The 20,663-nt window shown below is 30.3% G+C and overlaps 1 protein-coding gene and 2 pseudogenes across 2 annotated transcripts; 1 reads left to right on the forward strand and 2 right to left on the reverse strand.

Annotated features, from left to right (window-relative positions):
• Positions 1–592: 592 nt before the first annotated feature.
• Positions 593–2,023, forward strand: LOC135194770 (uncharacterized; annotated as a pseudogene).
• On the reverse strand, positions 1,867–2,645 carry LOC135194771 (uncharacterized; annotated as a pseudogene).
• Positions 2,646–4,266: 1,621 nt separating this feature from the next.
• Positions 4,267–9,024, reverse strand: LOC113394411 (transcription initiation factor IIB). Of its 2 annotated transcripts, none has more exons than XM_026631718.2 (5): positions 8,931–9,024; positions 8,621–8,731; positions 7,926–8,226; positions 5,149–5,505; positions 4,267–4,819 (listed from the first exon to the last, which is right to left on the reverse strand). In XM_026631718.2, exons 1-5 carry the CDS (start codon positions 8,945–8,947, stop codon positions 4,658–4,660), a joined length of 948 nt encoding a protein of 315 aa, XP_026487503.1. In that variant the 5' UTR covers positions 8,948–9,024; the 3' UTR covers positions 4,267–4,657. The 2 variants fall into 2 exon arrangements, with proteins under 2 accessions (XP_026487503.1, XP_064076691.1); XM_064220621.1 differs by having other exon boundaries at positions 8,833–8,974.
• Between the last annotated feature and the right edge of the window lie 11,639 nt (positions 9,025–20,663).

Below are 20,663 nucleotides of genomic sequence, written 5' to 3' on the forward strand. Positions count from 1 at the left end.
AGGTTCTAAAGCCAGGGCTTCATATCAATGTATGTCACTCTAGTACTGGTAAGAAAAGTTAATACTTTTAAGTTGGTCACCCTAGTACTGGTAAGAAAAGTTAAATACTTTTAAGTTGGTCATCCTAGTATTGGCGGGAAATATTTGTGGGAAGTTATTTGCTAATTGAGCGCTGAAAATGCTAGTACTACTAATGATACTGCTTCTACTGGTATTTATACATCCTCATACTCGGCACATGTATTTAAAAATACTGGTATTGAATTATATTAGTATCAGCAAGTGTACAAACATATTGAGTACTAAATAAAAAACTACATATTATTTCCCTATCGATCTTAAAAATAACTAAATTTTTGAAACAATAAAATCTTTGTTCTACAATAGGCATGATGATAGTACCTAAGAATCACTGAAATTATAATTTTAAATAATAATATAGGATAGACACTAAGTAAATCATTTATTTTTAAATTACATGTGTGATTCTATTTATTTTAATAAAAATACAAAACATAAGAATCCGCCATATTAGGTCAAACACCAATCAGAATCGCGTGACGTCACGCTTTTGTAATACTGTTTTGATTTGACAATTTGTATATCGTTCGAACTTTCAACTTACCTTGTGTTTACTCGTTTCGATATTAACGTCACCGTTTATGTGATATTGCGTTGTTAAATACTATTATCTCAGTTTAAAAAAAGTACAGCAAAGAAACGTTAGCAATGGAACAAGGATTCATCAAGGCAAATAGCTCTAATTTGCCGAGAATCGACTTGTTGATGCTGGGCGGATTTTTTGCATCAAATAATGACTTCTTCTCCGCTGAATTCCGAAATGTTAAAACTTCTATGTATTATGTGTAATAATAAGCATTAAAACACAGTGTAGTTGTCAAACTTCCATAAAATACATACTTATATTATTTCTATTATGAGGGTTCATGTTTAAGGTTATGTTATGAAAATACCACTTATATATATTTTTATTTATTTTAGATCGTCTCGACCATCGTACGGTGATGACGCTGTCAGCTATGTAAATCTTAAACGTAATGGGAACATGTGCACAGTGAGGGGCAAAATTTGTCCAGAACATAAGGTACATGCAAGGTTATATGCTGTCACAGTAGATGGTAGATGAAGAAAAGGAAGCTGTTATTTCCGTACAATGTAACGATTCTGTTGCTTCTAAAGGAGGCTGCAAACATGCTATAGAATTCCTCATGTGGATCCACCGGAGTGAACAACCATCCTGCACAGCTGTAGCGGTGTTACTGTCCAGGATTGGAACTAGCCTGAAGTACATGACAGCAAAGGACTTGTCAAATGGTGCACCTAGCTTACTATCAAATAGACAAGTTTTTGGACATTGGCAGAAAAAAATATATTGATAACTGTGAGTTATTAAAATATCAACCTAGCTATATTTGTAATAATGCTCAAAGTTTATCCATGTACCAGCTTATGCTTAAATATAAGGAACAATCCTACGAGACATTCTTAGAAAAGATTGTGCTGTCTAATCAAACTGTTGCTCAAATATAGGAAGAGACCAGAGAACAGCACCAAAAAAGCCTTTGGTTTGAATTGAGATATGGTCAAATTACAGCATCAAAAGCATTTGAATTCAGTCGGTGTAAAAGAATGACTGAAGTCTAATAGCTTTAATAATGGGAGGCAGTATACCAGACACACCAGCCATGAAACGTGGTAGACTACAAGAGAGTGAAGTGCGAAAAACTGTCAGCATTAAACTTGGCATAAAAATTAGAAAGTGTGGACTCATGCTGTCTCAAAAGTACTCAATGATAGCAGGATCACCGGATGGGATCTGTGAAAATGCTGTCATTGAGATTAAGTGCCCCACAAGTGTGAAGAGATATAAAAATTATGTCATGGCAATGGCAAACCAACTGAAAAATGTAATGCACAGATACAGATGCAAATGTATTTGACAGGGGTACAAAAGAAAAAATATATCCAATTTTGTACCAAAGTATATTGTAATCTTTATTAAAAATAAAATGCACAAATGATAATTTTTGTAGTTTTATTTAACTAGAGTCTTGCAAATTTATAAAAGCACATGCAATTACAACAACATCATCAAGTACTTTTACAAAATTTGTGTTTAGACATGCATGGGGCTTTAACATATTAAATTCTCTTAAACATCTAATTAACCTCTCAACATGAATCCTTAATCTAGCTATCTGCTTTATTTCCTTACTTTTAGATAACTTGGCTCCAGTGACAACACTTGGGGGCCATACAAGTTGTACTCTCTTCTTACGTAAGTATTATTCTACATGCTTGAACCCTCTGTCAGCCATCACACACATACCAGGTTCTAAACAGTTGATAAAATCACAAGTCTCAACCAAACATGTGTCTGTTACTCTTCCTCCATAGCCTGGTGAAACATAGTTTACTAAACCATTTGGTGTACAAGACACTAGATATTTAATGGTATTAGCCTTTTTGTATTCTGACCATGATAGAGCTTGATTGACACTTTTTGAAGGCTTTTGCACTTCAATTTCAAAACAGTCTATTATACAAATTGTATGATGAAATTTATGTCTGAAAGCCATGGGCAAAGTACATTTTATGAAATCTTTGACAATAAAGGGTCGCATTACACTGGCTATCACTGGTATACTTTTAAAAAATATTTTGCGTGCATATGTAGTGGTCATGGCAAAATCATCAGCAAGATACCGAATATAATTTTCTATATCGTTTGGTAACTGAAACAAGAATAAAAGTTTTAGGTAAGTTCTAATATACATAGAGTATTGCAGTAGTAATAAAGGAATGGAACATAACCTGAAACGTGATCGCCAATATTATTGACAATTTTCTCTAATGATCTCTAGTTTACCTAATTATTATATAGTAAATAAGAGAAATACTTACGTCGAAATGGTCTTCGCAGAAATAAAGTACAGAACTTGAAGATATAGCTGTTGGGTCTCGTCGTGCAAGATTTAGCCACATATTTCTAACTTTTTTCTTCAAAGGAACATTAATAAATAACTTCTTCGGAGTTTTTATAGATGTATTGTTACATTGAGGAACCGCACACCATCGATACACATTAGAATTCATAATTTTCGTATGAAATAAATTAAATTATATTACGGATCTGAATAAACATTTAACATGCGAACTGTCAAATGTTTACGAAAGCGTGACGTCATAGACCGACGCCATTAGTATTCTAGCGTTTTTGTACAAAATTTAAAATGTATTTTTAAAAGATCATTTTTTCCTAATAAACTTTATTTTTTTGCAGAATTAAGATTTATTTTGTATAAAGTAATAACATGGTAGTGGAGTTTTTCAAAATCTGTCATCATGCCTATTGTTAAGATAATTATGACTTGCATGCATGGGTAAATATTTAATAACAGTGTTTTATTATAAACAAGCCAAATCACCAGATTTCAAAGCAATTAATGTCATTTATTCTTGTACTTATTGATGAGCAAACAAAATGTCTTACTCGTGACTGTGTCCAACAAACTCTCAAAATTTCAACATTTGAATATGCTTATATTGAATGAAATTCTTTATAATCTTTTTTTCATAACTGTACATATAATGGAAAACGAGTGGATGAAAAATATTATATTACATTGATACTGATCTTTTACCATCTATACAATGAATTATTCTACACATAAATTATCTCTAAGTTAAATTATATTTAATGGTATTTAAAACAATCTTACTCTCTATAATTTATTTAGAAAGTTTTATTTTTATTGTGTAGGACTAAGAGCTTAAATAATTACTGTTTTTTATAACCGGTCAGAAAGAAAAACATTTACGAAATGGCTTAACTATGTCAGTGAAAAAGATTGTGTGTGAAAATTAAGTTGCAATTTAATACAAAAGAAAAGATATGAATATGCACAAATGAGTTTTCATAATATCCTGTTTAATACACAATTTTCACATAAAACCTTTTCTACTAACAGTAACAAAATGTCAAATTAAATGTTAAATTTCAGTCTATTTAAGTCATCACATATTAGCTTGGTCATAATAGTTATTTGGAAAAGTGACAGATATCATTCACTTTCTTACTGTTCATATTGTACTGGGATCTCACACAATAAACAAAGTTACAAATGATTTTTTTCGACCATATTTATTATTATATAAATGTATTATTGCCGTCAATATTATGCCAATGGAGTCAAAGTAACTCGAAACAGATGGTTTTAAACCATTTTATATAATGAAAATATTAAAATCCATGATATGTGGCAGTGCTTTGTGCAACGCACCTGGGTGGTTTCAAAGTTATCATGTCTAATATAAATATCAGATCCCAATAGTCTGTGAACATTGATAGTCAAATGCAGTTTTATCATCAATAATAAATACAGCTAAAGTTTTGATTCTTATAAAATTCAAGTTGGTTACTTGATATCATAATATAAATTTCGAATTTAACTAACTGTTATATTATATATTTATACAATATTAATTATATAACATCCATTTAATTTTGTAGCAAACTTATAATGCTATGTATAGCAATTGAACATATGAAAACTATTACTTTCAACTTATTACTACTTTATATCAAAACTCACCATATATTGATTCCACTGTATACAATTAACACTTAACACATTTACATCTGCGGCAGGAACTCAATGGGTGTTGCGAAGTTGAAGTCTTCTGGGAACAATTTTGCTGCAAATGGATACATCAGCTTGTACGACTGCCTGATTGTAACATCTGCTACACCAGCAATATCACCAATCTCTTTCTGACTGCGTTTATCTGCTGACGCCTGAAATATGAAAATAAGTTATTATATAAGTAGTTTTATACTTTTATTAATAATAATACTGTCAAAAGAAGGGACATTAGAACTATTGACTTTTTATTTAAAATATAAGTTAATCAGTGTAATTATTGGTAAATCTACAAAACAATTTGCAATGGCATGGTTTGACTTGTTGGCAATGTATAAATAGGCTATTGGTTATTTGAGAGGGAGAAGTGACCTCAACCAATATTGTTGTGATTACCCAGGACACTTTAAATAGTCAAATGGATAATGTTATGTATCATCTAAACATAAATTAAATATGCATGCAATATTGTAAAATCATTTACCTGTGAAGCCATATATATAGCGGCAGCGGCAACCGAAATGGGACTCCTTCCAGATACAATATCCAATTCCCCAGCTTTCCTCGCAATATGTGTTGCGGCTCTTTGTACTGAGTTCGGCAGTGCCAAATTTGAACAGAAACGAGACATGAAATCTGCGGTCGTGATCAAGTCGACTGATGTTTCCAATGCCTTAAGGATAAGTTTGAAACATCTACCAATTTCTTTCTTACTGATCTTACTGACTGCGCAAATTTCCTTAAAAGTACGCGGTACACCCTCTTGCCGACATGCAATGTATAAACAAGCAGATGCTATTGCATCATTCGATCTACCCTTCAAGTTTTTACCGTCATGAACCTGTAAATAAAGATGTGATTATTATAAAATTTGATCATTAAATTTATTTTACATTCTATATTTTAATTTTTATGTATCATCGTATTTATTTTTTATTATCTATAAAAAAACGAATAAGTATACAGATTATAAACACAATATTGTGTAGTACATATGTACCTTTATCGCTGAAACTTTACTCTCTTCCAAGAAAAGATTAATAATCAACATTTCAATTACAATTAATTGTATGGTAATTGTGAATTTTTGATCTGGGTCTAGGTGACCAAATAAGAAACTATGAGGAATGGCAACAAAAATATTTAAGCTCGAACCTGATACTGATAACAAGTTTATTGTTAAAAACTAAAATTTCGACATTGGACTTTTGAAAAATCAGCATTCCTGGCCAGCAACATATCCTAATGATTTTAGACTAACAGTAATTTATATATATATATTGTCCGACCAAAAGTTCGGTTTCGGTTGAGTTTCGGCAAAAAAATGAGTTTCGGTTTAGTTTCGGTTTCGGCGGTAAACTTGCCGAAACTGTGACCGAAACCGAAACTGCGTTCGGGAGTTGCCGCGCTGTGCTCGGTCATGATCGGAGCGGTAATTGTCTAATCATGTCGTGACTTGCTTGTGTTCGCAATGCGCTTTGTTTGTTGTAAGCTGCAAACTAGAGACGAAAATGAAAGCGAAATAATGAAAAACATGAAAACACGGTTGCATGAATCAATTAATCGACGATTTGCATACGTCAAAGGACATCCTGTTCTAATAACCGCAACATTACTGGATCCAAGACTTAGAAGTACATATCTGAATTCTGATGAAGTTGACATTGCCACCTTAGAAATAGAAAACCATTTGAGGATTTACACGGATGATGTTAGTTATACAATAAGTGAAAACTGACATTCTGAAAAATCACAGCCATCTTGTTCATCTAGAATATCGTCTCCGGAAAAGGTGGAAGGGCTTTGGAACGCTCATGATAAATCTACTTGTAATTTAATAGGAACCTTTGGTGTGGAGAACAGTGATTGTTTATCCCAAATTAAGACAACCATTCAAGCATACTTGTCATAACCAAAAAAAAAAATTAAAACTTAAAATAGACTGGTTATCATTATGTTTAGATCTCTATTTTGCCTCTAAACATGACTCCTGTAAGAAAGTTTCGGTTTCGGTCTCGGCCGAAACTGAGACCGTTGCCGAAATTCGGTTTCGGTTTCGGTCGTAAAAACCTGTTTCGGTCGGACACTATATATATATTATTAGAGGGTAAAAATTAAATTTGTTGAAGGTACAAACTACAAACTATCATGATATAATTTTATACACATTTTTGGAAAGTCTGTCCCTTTTAGTGTATGTCACTACAAAATGGAATTTCAAAGGGATAAATAGCTTTACTAAACTTATTTAATTAGTTTCATTGTTATACAGCAAATGTTATTTAGCAATCAGGAAGAAATTTGGAGAATTTGTCAAAGAAACTTCTTTTAAACATATCACATCTGCATTATTTTTGTTCCCTATATAAGTTTTGTAACTATATTCAATAATAAAAACACTACATAACAATAATAGTTATTACATTGCATCTAATTTTAAATTCAAAAGCATAACAAAACATACACTTATTACATAAAATGATGTCTAGAATAATAAGTATATGTGAGTAAATATATGTAACACTACAGGTAAAATATATGCTTGGAAAAGTGTAAAATTACATATTATCAGGTTTGCTAAGTAGGACATTTATCACATGCAAAATAACTTCAATTTGCATTCTAATTTAGTACACATATTTGCATTTAATACAAAATTTAAGCATTTGTTTAAATAAATACAAAGTTATATAATCTTATGTCAATGTAAACTGATGTCATTGAAATTCATAGCAAAATGTGAATTAAATTAATATTACCGAAAGAGACATGTAATGAAATAAATTTTACTGATTTTGATATTTGTCTTAGAATAAAACAATATCAGTTCGCACAATCCGGAGGCTTAGATCTTTTCAACAATGCAAAAGATTTTAATGCAGTTTTCAACAATAAACAGTGATTCAAAGGACGGTTTATATGTATACATTTATGTTATATTAAAGAAAAAGCAAGAATTTCAACTTTCCTAGCCAAATAAACAAGAATTTTTCTTTTTATGATTGTTCTTAAATCTAAAAGGTGTATATAGAAAGATTGTAACAATATCATTGAATAATATAATCAGCATAAGTGTCAAATACAATAAAACATTATCATAGCTAATATGGGAATAGCTGATGGCATATAAGCAAAAATAATTTAGCTTTTACTCATCTCACACAATTTAAAAATGGATGTGACCCGTTTTGCAATTTATTTTCTAAATTAAAGTATAATTTAGGAAGAATAAAAAAAAAAAAAGATAAATTACTATGTTACCTGTTTAAATAAATTGTTTGCTCTGTCAACAATTGTTTTTGGTAAGTTGATACGATCAGCCATCATGTTTATTTCTCTGAAGGCATTAATGAGAGCTCTGTCAGTACTGCTGATGTTTCGTCTGTTTTGGTATTTCGATACTCCAAAGCTATCGAAAGATGCATCTCCTCGTCCAGGACCAATTATAGTGGAAAGATCACCTCCAGACAGAAGTGGGTTCTCTGGACCACCAACACGAGATGGGTCAACTCCTGACTTCTCATTACTGAATGTACGCCATTCAGATCCTACGTCAATTACTCTGTAAAGATATAAATACATATTTTTCAATATGTTATTGTATGTAACATTCTTATCATCTTTTGATTAAACAGTTACCACTGACTTATCATTGTTGGAAGAGTGCAATTTATCATTAATTTTGTCAGTTTTATGCAGAAGAATTAATCATATGTAAAATGATAATTTACTATTTATAAAAACCTATTTGAATAAAGTATAAAAATAAAAAAGTACATATAATGTTTGCAATGGTCACACCAATTGCATGTATTTAAGTGTTTAATTCAGTTTCTAAATCGCTGATATCCCTGCAAAATTGCAATTCGCCTTGACATCTATAGATCTGGTACGATGCACTGTTGTATACCAAAGCAATAGAGCATCATGTTTAGATTTCGCTTATAATTACTGACCTGTCGCCAACAACGAGGCCGCATTCTGAACATATCATGTCACCCGCTCTATAATCCTCAATGAGCGGAGCATCGGGATGAGCATAACACACCACCTTATTCGCTTCCATTCTAAAACCACAAAGGAAAGTACATTTAGGAATGTTAGAAATCTCGACACTAGATAACTAGCACAAGCGACTCTTGCTATACCATTACACCCATTAACTTACGTAAAGCCAGTTTGTATATAAACATATTTCTGGTTTTTAATTATAGTAAAACTTCGTTAAGATATAAACAGAATTAAAAATAAATTAGAAAAACAGACCTCGACGTGCTCGCCATGATTGTCAAGTTGCAACATACATAGACAATTATGAATTATCTGTCTGCCATAGACAATGACAGTACAATGGACATTTTGTTGACATATATTTCTTTCGAATGCTGACATGGATGATAAGCATTTGGCTTTAATTTATCAACTAAATAATAACAATCATATTGAAACATATTTAAATATCATATTTTATAAACATTTTAATAATTTTCGTTCTACTTAACGAATATAGAAATTATTTTTTTTTATCCATAATTATCGGAATCCAAATGATAATCAAGAAATGAATAATTTATTAATTTTTCATTTATAATTGGGTCATTTCATAATAATTATTCCTGACATATATGTGAACTAAACTAAATAAATAAAAGCTATAAAATAAATAGATACATACATTTCACTAAAAGGTTGATTAAAGTTACGGTGAGTGAAAAATATGTATAAGGTCAATTCAATAACATACTGAATAAATAAATAAATATCTACACCGAAAATGAAGATATTTAGGAACTAATTATTTTTTATTAGAACAGAGAAATGAGACACCTTCACATATTTTATAATAATGCAAACCTACTATCAACATGTTTATTAAATGTTATGGAACTAAAGTTTAAATGAACCGGAATAACCGGAATATTTAGTTGCTAATCATAGCGCATATTTACATATTTAAACTAGGATCTAGAGTCCGACTGAGTCGTTCCAGGTTTGTACTAAGTTATCATATATTTTTTTATAATTAATAGGTAGACTGACGGGCAAATGGGGCCACCTGATGGTTATTGGTCACCAACGCCTATAGACATTGGCGTTGTAACAAATATTAACAACTCCATACATCACATCAATGCGCCACCAACCCTGGGAGCTAAAATGTTATAACCGGAACACAACAATAATAAGTATTGCCGTTTGGCGGTACAATATCTGATGACTGGGTGATACCTCCACAGACAAGCTTGCACAAAGCCCTAACACCAAGTTTTAATTTTCACATAGGTTCACATAATTTAATTATTAGTATTTGTTTTATCTCTAGATACGATATATATATCTAAACATATGAAATAAAATTTATAAATTAAGTCCTTATCATAACTGGCATATATGTGTACTGTGCTCTCATATATACCTAATATTATATATATATATTTTATGGAATAGATGGCAAACGGCTCTCCTGATGAAAAGTAACTACCACCGCCTCTAAGCATCATAGCGAAGCTAGTAGGTGCAAGGTTGGTCCTTTTATGAATGAGTAAGCTTCTCTTGAAGGTGATAAATCGCTGGTGAAAGCTCAGAGTGGTTAATAGTCGTTACGCCATGTAGCGATTATTTTAATTTTCTATCTGATTTAGACAAAGATTCACAAGAAAAGCTTAACCAAACAGAACAGACAGACAATCTAAACAATTCCATATTGACAAAGACCATAAGATCGCATTAGCCATCCTTAGCCGTTACAGCTAAGCTAAGCCTGGACTTGCCAGCTTGAAGAAAGAGACCAACGTATTGGCCCATCTTTCCTCAGTTGAATCTTAATATCTATTTATCACCCAAAACGATGACGCTGTTCATGGTCAGCTATCTAAAGCTATCAAGTTAATTATGATATCTTTTGTTTAAGCCGTCGTCATTGTTATATAAGATTGTGTTTCCTGAAAACTTCCGTGACGTTCGCCTTATAGGTACTCGGATAAAGTTATATAAAAATAATTTCAATTGATAACACTATCAATTGAAATTATTTTTAAGGAAAATGCCTTCTTTAACGAAAATGCCACGACATGCGCCAATATGTATAACTTAGCTCTTCCCACGTGAAACGAGGGCGAGTGGTAGTATATTAGATGTCTACAAGAAATACGTTTATTACGCGTTCATTTTATATTTTAATGTAACGCAAAAAATACCTACTGCTGCTATTGGTTTTAGAGAAACGAGGATAAAACTATCTACCTAGAAGTTTCTTCGGCGATAGATTTTATAAGCTATAAAACTAAATGAACAACTAATATATTATTATTATAACGACTGTTAATTATAACTAAAGTTATTTATTGTGTGTGTGTATTATAGTATAGTTATATATTAGGATGTATACAGTAAATTACTATCGAAATATGGTATTAGCAAATGTTCACTTATGATTCAACAATCAATTAATTATGACCCAATCAACACTCAGCAAAAAGATCGAAGATTTCAAGAGTATTCAATCTAGGGCAGTGGGTCGTTGTCGAAACTGGATGAGTGCTGTATTTATGTATGAATAAAGTTTGTTGAAATTATCAATTACATTTCAGGGAATATTTATTTATACAACCAAAGACTAAAAAAAAATATACATAGTCCAATAATTAGTTATTTTTTCAAATATGATTTATTTTCAAAATTTGATTTATTTACAATAAGAAACATACAAAAACACACAGACCAATAGTTTCGAATGTAAAATAATTAATTAAAAGAACAAAATCACACAAATTGGTCAGTGAGATTTCAAAGTAGGTATTTTTACTTGAGTTATGATATATGAATAAGTAGCATTTCATAGCTAAAAACAGTCATTTTAACTTTTATGATAACACTTACATAAATTCTAATATATCTACGAATTCACAGAGTTCTGCCACTCTTATAAAACCAGATAATCTGACAGAAATAAAATGCAATATCTATCAAATATGCTATGTGACAGAAATCACCGTTAGGCAGTTTAGGCAAAGGAGACAGGAGACAGGGTAATATGCTATTTCAATTATTTTTTAATGAAATTTTTGAAGTTAAATATTTCGCCCATTTGAATATAATTATGGCATATAATATATCTTTAGGAAAGCTCGAAAAGGGTAAAGGGGACATAAATGCCTGATGCAAGGCAAGGCTCCGAGATGTTTAAACCGACCCTGGAAACCACAAATGGTTACACTTTAAAGATATTTACTTCAAAAGAACGCGTGCAAAACTTCGTACATGATAGGTACATATATAATCTACCTATATCTCGCTATCTGTACTGTAAGACCTTGGTTAGGCGTATATTAAAACTACCTTACCCGCGCGCTGTACTCGCTGGGCGTAAATATAAATTAATAATTATCAAGTACATCCAGAAGTAAACTCCTTGAGTTTTATGAACCATAATTACTATAGAATCGAAGTAATCGAAATATACAAATATGGCTCAGGCTCTCGCACTCTTGGAATTTAATATTAAAAAAAAACGGCTTTTCATACGTGTAGATATCGAGCATACACTGTAATTCTCGTATTCTCTACATAGATGGATTTTCAAAAAAGCCTTTTTGAAATACAAATATCAAAAACAAAACCAATTCATTGCTTCATTCAATTCGTTTCTGCGTAAAAAAAAAGACAAAACACTATACTTTTTTAATAAAAAAAGAAAAGAATAAAAACAATGCTCGTTTAAAGAAATTACTAATATTCTTATTTACCTCTCATATTAAGCGTCAAAGTAGAAATGAGGACAGTATCGATCCTGCGACTTTTAATTTGCCAGGCGGCCAGTAAACCATTGCGCTTCTGACGTCTTTAAACTGCCTTTGACATTTTTAATCACACAAAGATACGAATAATGTTTTAATTTAAATAAAAATAAAAATCAATAAACATTCTACGCCCTACCAGTAAAAATTATACTTTCATACTTACGAACACAATTAAAACGAGTAACATTTAAACACAAATATTAGCATTCAGCATAGCTAAAGTTTTTAAAACTATTCATATTCGTTGCAGGTAACTAGTTCGGTATCTGTAAATATCATACCGTTAAAAAATTAAACCATATTTTCGAACTGTAGAAGCGAATATTTACACCGTTATAGACTTGTCAATTACCCTGTCAATCAAATAATGTTCTGATAGTAATAGTTTTTGGTAATAATATTGATCCAGAGTTTTAAATTGTATAGTAGTATTTAATGCCTTTGTATATGTGTAATTTTATTACAATTCTAATAACAGAACTAGGAACAAGAAACGTGTTTCAAACACGATCAAAATAACTGATATTTTTATTACTAACACGGAACAAAACCGAAATCCGGTAAGTTTTTATCGATGTTTTTAATTACAATAAAGGTCGAGCAATATAAAATATTTTTTAATATTTAAAACAATTATTGTTGACCAATTTAAGAACAACACTAAAATTGGTGGAACTAACTCCAATATTCATAATATTTTTATTCCGGTCAACCGTATTTTGATTAAAATTATTGTCTAATCGTTATAAGTTTTAAATTTTTTTTATAAATTTTAAATAATATGCTATCGCAAAATGTTTACCTATATTGTAACTGAAAAAAAAATTACCAAATTATTGGTCAAATATGCATATGAGAAATCTAAATTGTTTTGTTTAAATATTAGGATTGAATTTATAATTGAATTTGTAACGTATAAGAAATTATAAGAAAAAACTCATAGTATAAAAGTTTTAAACTTAAATATGAAAAGTAGCGCCATCTAACGCTTAGTAATCTATAATTTTCTACATGCATTCAACTAGATGTCGTTACTGTCTATGTCTAAGAAAATAAAATACTAAAATAAAATTTTAATACGTACATAGGAATTATTCACATTAATTTTGAAACTTGATTTTATCATATAAAACATAACTTAATGTTATATATGATACTTTTGCAAATTACATTATACGGTATAAACTTTACGTAATACTTAAAAATAACATTCATGAAACACTCAAAATTTTGAGTATCTAATTATAAGTTAATAATAAATAAAAGGAATCGAGATGGCAATTCTAACTCTACAATCAAAACTTATCCCCAGTAAGTTTTGAATTGTTTTCTTTTCAACTTTATTTTTCAAATGAAATTTCGTTTATAAATAAACAATTGTGAAATAAAAGAAAGCGCTAACGTCATCAAAGAGTTGACGGCGTAATGTTTACGTCATCGACTTACGTTCTATTACACATTTCCGTTTTATTTATAAAATTTGTCCTACCGTCCTGCATGTCATGCTAAGTGTCTAGAGATCTTATGATATTTTACATGATGTACACACGAAACTAAGTAGATTTTACTTTTTATGAACAAAACTGCACTAATATTCATTTAAGTCGATATTTTTTTTTATGAAACTCTTTAAAGCATTTCACCTCTGATTTGGATTTGGAAAATTAAATTTCATTCATTTATCAATCATCAGAGTTTTGGGCCTTGACTTAATTCCTAATAACTTGGAAAAGTTAAAAATATACAATTTTAACAAATGAGGAAATAAAATAAAAAAATCAAAAAAGTATAATAAAAAAGGTAGAATATAACCGTATTTTTATTAAATCTTATCTTTAAAATTTCCAGACTAGATAAAAGTACTTGAACGGAAACAATAGCTACATAATATTTAAATAAATCCATATCTACATGAAAATAATCGTAAAAAGAGCGATGGTATCTATGCGAACTGAACAAAAGAAAATATTATATCATAATGACATCATTTAATAAGGCACTGCGACATAAAAATAATATTTACGTACCCATAGATTATAAAACAATAAAATTACTTGTTTTATAATTTTTTTTTTTTTTATAATCTGAGATAAGTATATGGGTCAATTTCAAAAAATTGTAAGTTACGCATATGAAACGGATAGGAAAATATTTTTTTTGTAACAGAAACGTAACAGAAAGGAAATATTAGGGCAATTCTAAATAGCAACCCTAAATAAATAAAATTAGAATTTTTAAATTTATATCAGTGGTCTGATATTATGATATCAGACCTCGGTCGAACACTCACTGCTGGACATAGGCCCAACCTAATGTTAAATCTATATCCAATGAGAGTAGATAAATAAAAAAAGCTAATAATCGGTCATATTTTATTTCAATTGCACTGAAAATCAATCATACCACATTTACATATTCATTTAAACACACTCATAATATTTGAGAAATTTGGAGTTGAACAGCATAAAAGCTTTTCAGAACATTTAGTTCTAGTATTTATTTTTATATACTCGACGATTTTCTTTATTATTCTTCATTTGAACTTGGTTTGACTTAATTTGTTTTAATTCTCACCATAGCTTTCGTCTTTTGGATTTTTCTTCTTGTGACGATTGTGAAATTTTCAAGTAGTTTTTCTTTTTTCTTCAGCTTCTCATTTTTTCCTCTCCTTCCATATTTCGGGATTGCTTACTTTTAAGCGTTCTCTATAATTTCGCTGTCGTTCAGCTGGTGTTAATGGCATATTTCCTGAAATCTAACAATCCATTTTTTGAATATAACGACAAATACTCGTTTATTTAAAACTAGTAACGTAATTGAATAACTTGCTAATAATACATGTACGTAATAAAAAATGTAATATATTATACAAAATATGTAGAAGTAATATAAGATTATAAATAATATATATCTTTTAATTAGTAAATGAGACCAATGTGAACAAGCCTTTATCGTTCATATCTTTTACATAACAGAAAAAACGTGACAGATTTAAGAACATACATGAATTAATTGCATGTGTCTAAACTAAAAAAAGTATCGATTGTGACGCTAATTCTCATACTAAACGAATATTTTTATATTTTAACCAAACGTCACAAAATGTATATAATCCAACACGAGTAATACAAAACGAAGTACTTACCGATATTTTAAAAATCCCACTCCAATATGTAACTTAAAAATGTCTTATTTTCCCTGTTCAATACAACCACTCGTATCTCCGTGAACACTGACCGAACATTCATTGTTTCATCATTTAGTTTGACCGTTTGTTGGCTATTGAAGCTATTGTAATAATTTTATTTATTACCATTCAAAAAATTTCAGAATTCCAAACTGAGAAGAATAGCAGATATGAGTAAAACCAGGACACGCAATCATTAATTAAATTTGACTAACTATATTTGAATTTCCTTATTTATTTAGCATTTTTTTTTAAATTAATAACAGAGTACATTGGAAAAACAAATATTTTGAATTTTAACGTAATAGTTTAGTTAATACATATTTTATAGAATTACCACCAAGAATGTGGACATTGATTACTTGTATGAAACAGTATTTACTATTTATGCAATGCCTGTTTTGTCTTTTTTAATATACAATATTCATTATTCAGCTTTATCAGATGTTTCATTTTTTTTTATTAGGCACAAATAAGCATATAAGTGGTTAAAAAAATAAAAAATGGCAGTTGATTCTTAATATAATAAAAATCGCTGTTGGACATTACGACAGTACTAAAATTAAATTTTTTTTTAATATGACCCATAGATCTTTATTTTTTAATGGAACTACTTGGTCAATTTTTAATACATTTTCCCCTAACATATGCTGCCTTATATTATATTTTTGTTTTACTAATCTAAATTTGTTTCTTTTTTTTTAGCTTCTTTAGGCACAGGGAAGATAAGTCAGCTGTTTCTATTTTTATGAAATTTGGTAAAGAATTCTAGTAGAGTATAGAAATGGAAGACTGTTTAGAACATTAGACACATTAGAACAAGGTGCATTTTTTATTAAAAAAAAACTATATTTTTGTATAAAATTTGTTTTTTCTTTCAATTACAGTTACTTTTTCCACTACTTCCTTCTGAAACAAGTCATTTATAGCTTAGTATACTTTTTTAAGTGTTTTACTCACTAATCGCTCCCTTGTATTAAGACTTGCGTCGACCGTAACACGAGTGCGAGTCACGAATGTAGCTTCTGAAATTTTCTACCATCATTCTACTATATATCTTCTTAAAAAACTATCTGAAGCCAACTCCAGTGCATTTGTTTAATAGCGAACTAAAGTCATTAAAAAATCGAAAATCAAAAACTTGGTATTAATTGTTCATCACCCACCATACCCAATGCTACTCTAAGAAATATTTACTGTCCCTGAGATCGTCTATGCGCCACCCAAGCGTGTCATTTCAAGAAATCAAACACATCCACAGTAATACTGTATGAAGGTAGAATATGAAATGAGTAGGTGGTACCTACCTACCCAAACGTGCTTCCTAAAAACCAACACATAAAATATCAACACCAGATTTTCATGTAAATACTTTAATCTTGCCAAATGAATATCTTACGCGGTAACCAATTTTAATGATCAATTTACTATAAACAAATAATATGTGATTAGAACTCAGGCTTCCTGCGAAACAGCAGTACTTGGTGGTACAGCTTTGTGCAAGGCCGTCTAAGTAGGTTACAACCCGCTCATCAGATATTCTAACGGCAAACAGCAGTACATAATATTCTTGTGTTCCGATTTGAAAGGTGAGTAAGCCAGTGTAACTACAAGCACAGGGAACATAACATTTTAATTAAGGCGGTGGTGATCACTTACCATCAGGTGGCCCATTTGTCCGTTCGCCTACCTACATCATAAAAAAAAACAGTCATAAAACTGAATCTTAATTTCCCAAGCAATTAAAATTTTCGTTCATTGATGACAAATCCGAAAGCAAATTTATCTCATTATCGCATATTATCCAAAAATCAATAAGGTCGAACGTTAAAAATGGACATCTCTAAAATGATCTGCCCTTTAAGGGTATAAAGCCTTTGCCTAGTTAGTGCCTAGTTAACTTACATTCGTCCACCGGTTACCCTTGACTCATTCAGTGCAGCTTCAGGTACAGTCATAAAGACAAATCACACGAGCGTATTATTTCACAATATTTTGCCATCAGATCTTTGCTCGCATTGAGGAAGTCTGATGAATCAAGTTATAAATTAACTAGAATCGAAGTGATGCACATATTACTTGTATTTCAGTTTAATTATAACGGGCAAATTGATTTAAATCTAATGGGACCAAGTTTGCAAATGAAAATAGTCTTCGGATTATTTATCTTAATATAATTCTGTTTAATTGTACGTATAAAATAAATACATTTTATAAGCACCGATGAACCGAAAACGTACTAAGGATTCTTATACCTTTCGAAGGAAATTCTACATCATCATTACTCTCCGAAATCATTTCTTATTTAAAATATATTTGATTAATTAGTTTTAATGATGTAAATGATGAATATTAGTGATTAATAAATTATTTTCTTCATAATATTAATATTTTCTTCATCATATAATAAATAAGATAAGCAATCCGCATTAACAAACATCTAAATTAATTGGTGTGTAACTTGTGCAATATTGGTAAACACCAGATACTATTTTTACCTTTTCAGTTTGAAAGGGTAAAAATAGTTTGAAACACAATGGACATAACAATTTATCTAAGTTCCTTAATTCATATCTGTTGGTAATTTGACGGTGTACAGAATAGACAATATTACTTTCATTACGTATGCTATTTTTTTTTTAATATAATAGGTCATTACTTATTTAAATAAGGAATTACTAATATTCCTATTTACCGCCATTTCAGCTTAACTCTTGCGCTATTGACGCTTGCTCACCTATTTTCTATTGTAAAAAAATACCATAAATTTTCATTATGAATAACGTTTCATAAGTTAAATATATATATACTCGTAATTCATTTTTCCTTACGCGTATCCTTTATCGCTCTCTGTGTAAATTGATATAAAGTGGCGTAATCCGTTATAACGTTCACGATAACTTATTAATTATTACATTTTGATTTCAAGTTTGCTAATCCTTTGTAAGAATAATAATTACTTGTTCAATGTTACCATTCGAGTTTTCATTTTATACATTGATCAAAGATTAAACTTCGGCTTCAAACGTGTAGAATTTGGCTCTGCATAAATCTAATTTTATATTAAAGGACAAAGCATAGAATGAGAAATCTTTGAGCCGAAAATCTTCGCAGCCGGACGCAGAAAGACTTACGGAAGTTTCGTCACGATCGGATGCATGGTATAGGAACGCGCAGAGGACAAACATACGAAGAAACTGTCCTTCAAATTTATGTTGTACTTGTAAAGTAACTAAATGCCTATAAATTTCCGACTGCTGGTCAAAATCCTCTCCTTTTAAGGAGATGGCTATAATAGAAAGGCAGATGGATAAATCTGACACTTGTTAATTGCCTAAGTGGTAACCGTCGACCATAGACGTTATTACCGTAAAAAAATTAAACTACATCACTGCGTTACCAAATATGGTTTTGTAGATCTTGTTTCCTTTATATTACTCACTTAGAATATAGTCAGAATTCTGAGTGTGCCAATTAAAACAAAATTTAAGCATATTACTTTGTGACAATGTGATCTAAATTCGGTATTCATGGGGAAAACTTTACAATATACGTAAATACGAAAGTTAAAATCAAGCAAATACTCTTCTCATCGCCAGTACCTAACTACTCAAACATACCTTCATCAGAACTTTTAAAGTTTAAATTATGAGTCAAAAGAAGAGTCCATTTAAAGAGTAGAAGAGCTGAGTTTAAAAGGAGGTCGTTACCCTTACCCAGGACAGCGAATGATTTATTTTATAATAATCAGTACCATTATTTACAGTAACTCATTACCAAACTGAAAGTAATCTTAATAAATAAACGTATATTTTTACTTTTTATATTTTTTAATTATTTATTATTCATAATAACTCTATTTTGTAACTTTGTAGCCAGATTCAAATATAATTTTAATATATTGATAAATTGTTCATATATGTATGTATTAAAAACAATTGCAAAATAATTCATAACAATACAAATTTCACAGACAATGACCCCAATATAACTGTGTCAAGGGATCTTAAAGTGTCTGAACCAATTCCAATCTAGATTCTAGATATCATATCTAAGAAAAATAAGGCGTATTTTCATATTTTTACTTGAAAAAAAATTATATACCTATGCAAGGATATTTAAATTGTGATAAAAAATTTTTTTAGCTAAGTATAGTTTAAGTTTGAAAATGCAAATTATATTAAAGTAAACAATTATGTATGGTTTGTTAAGTTATTATTTAATGGTAACGTTTTCGACTGGTCCGTTAGTCTAGTGGCTAGCGTATCAGGCTACAAAACCTGAGGCCATAGGTTCAGATTGGGTCAATAAAAACATGTTAGACTTTTCGGTCAAAAAATTCTTAGTAGCAACCCGAAGTTTGTAATTCCTCAAATAAACTTTATTATTTTATTGAGTATAAATAAATAAATAAAAACAATAATGACATTTGCTCATATAGTGACGGATGACGGATCTTACAATGGATTTAGACTAGTCGAATTCAACAATAACGTTAAAAGGCGTTATACTTTTATTCAATCGATTTTGATCAAAAATATATTCAAGCGTTGCAAATCGACTTAAATTTACAAGTTAATCGGCTAAAATATTGAATTATACATAATACATCTATTCACTCGCAAATGCGCGCTCCTTTACGTTAAATTCGTTTATAAATATGCTTCATAATATCGCTTCAAATTTATTTATAATCGCAAGTTTTGCGATTTATATTCCAAAGTAACAACCTGCAAATTTTCCAATACTGGGTAAGGCGTCCTCTCCCTTTGAAGAGAAGGTATGGAGCTTATTCCACCACGCTGTTCCAATGCGGATTGTTGATACAGAAATGCCAGAATTTTGTTGAAATTAGACACATGCAGGTTTCTTCACGATGTTTTCCTTCACCGCCGAGCACGAGATGAATTATAAACACAAATTAAGCACATGAAAATTCAGTGATGCTTGCCTGGGTTTGAACCCGCAATCATCGGTTAAGATGATCGCATTAACCACTGAGCCATCTCGGTT

This window comes from Vanessa tameamea, chromosome 4, assembly GCF_037043105.1.
Source record: "Vanessa tameamea isolate UH-Manoa-2023 chromosome 4, ilVanTame1 primary haplotype, whole genome shotgun sequence".
Lineage (NCBI taxonomy): Eukaryota > Metazoa > Arthropoda > Insecta > Lepidoptera > Nymphalidae > Vanessa > Vanessa tameamea.

Excerpts from the sequence above, each read along its gene's own strand:
- LOC113394411 (XM_026631718.2), bottom strand. Across the intron at positions 8,227-8,620 it reads GGCCTCGTTGTTGGCGACAG|AGTAATTGACGTAGGATCTG; the intron begins GTCAGTAATTAT and ends ATATCTTTACAG. Across the intron at positions 4,820-5,148 it reads CTATATATATGGCTTCACAG|GCGTCAGCAGATAAACGCAG; the intron begins GTAAATGATTTT and ends TTCATATTTCAG.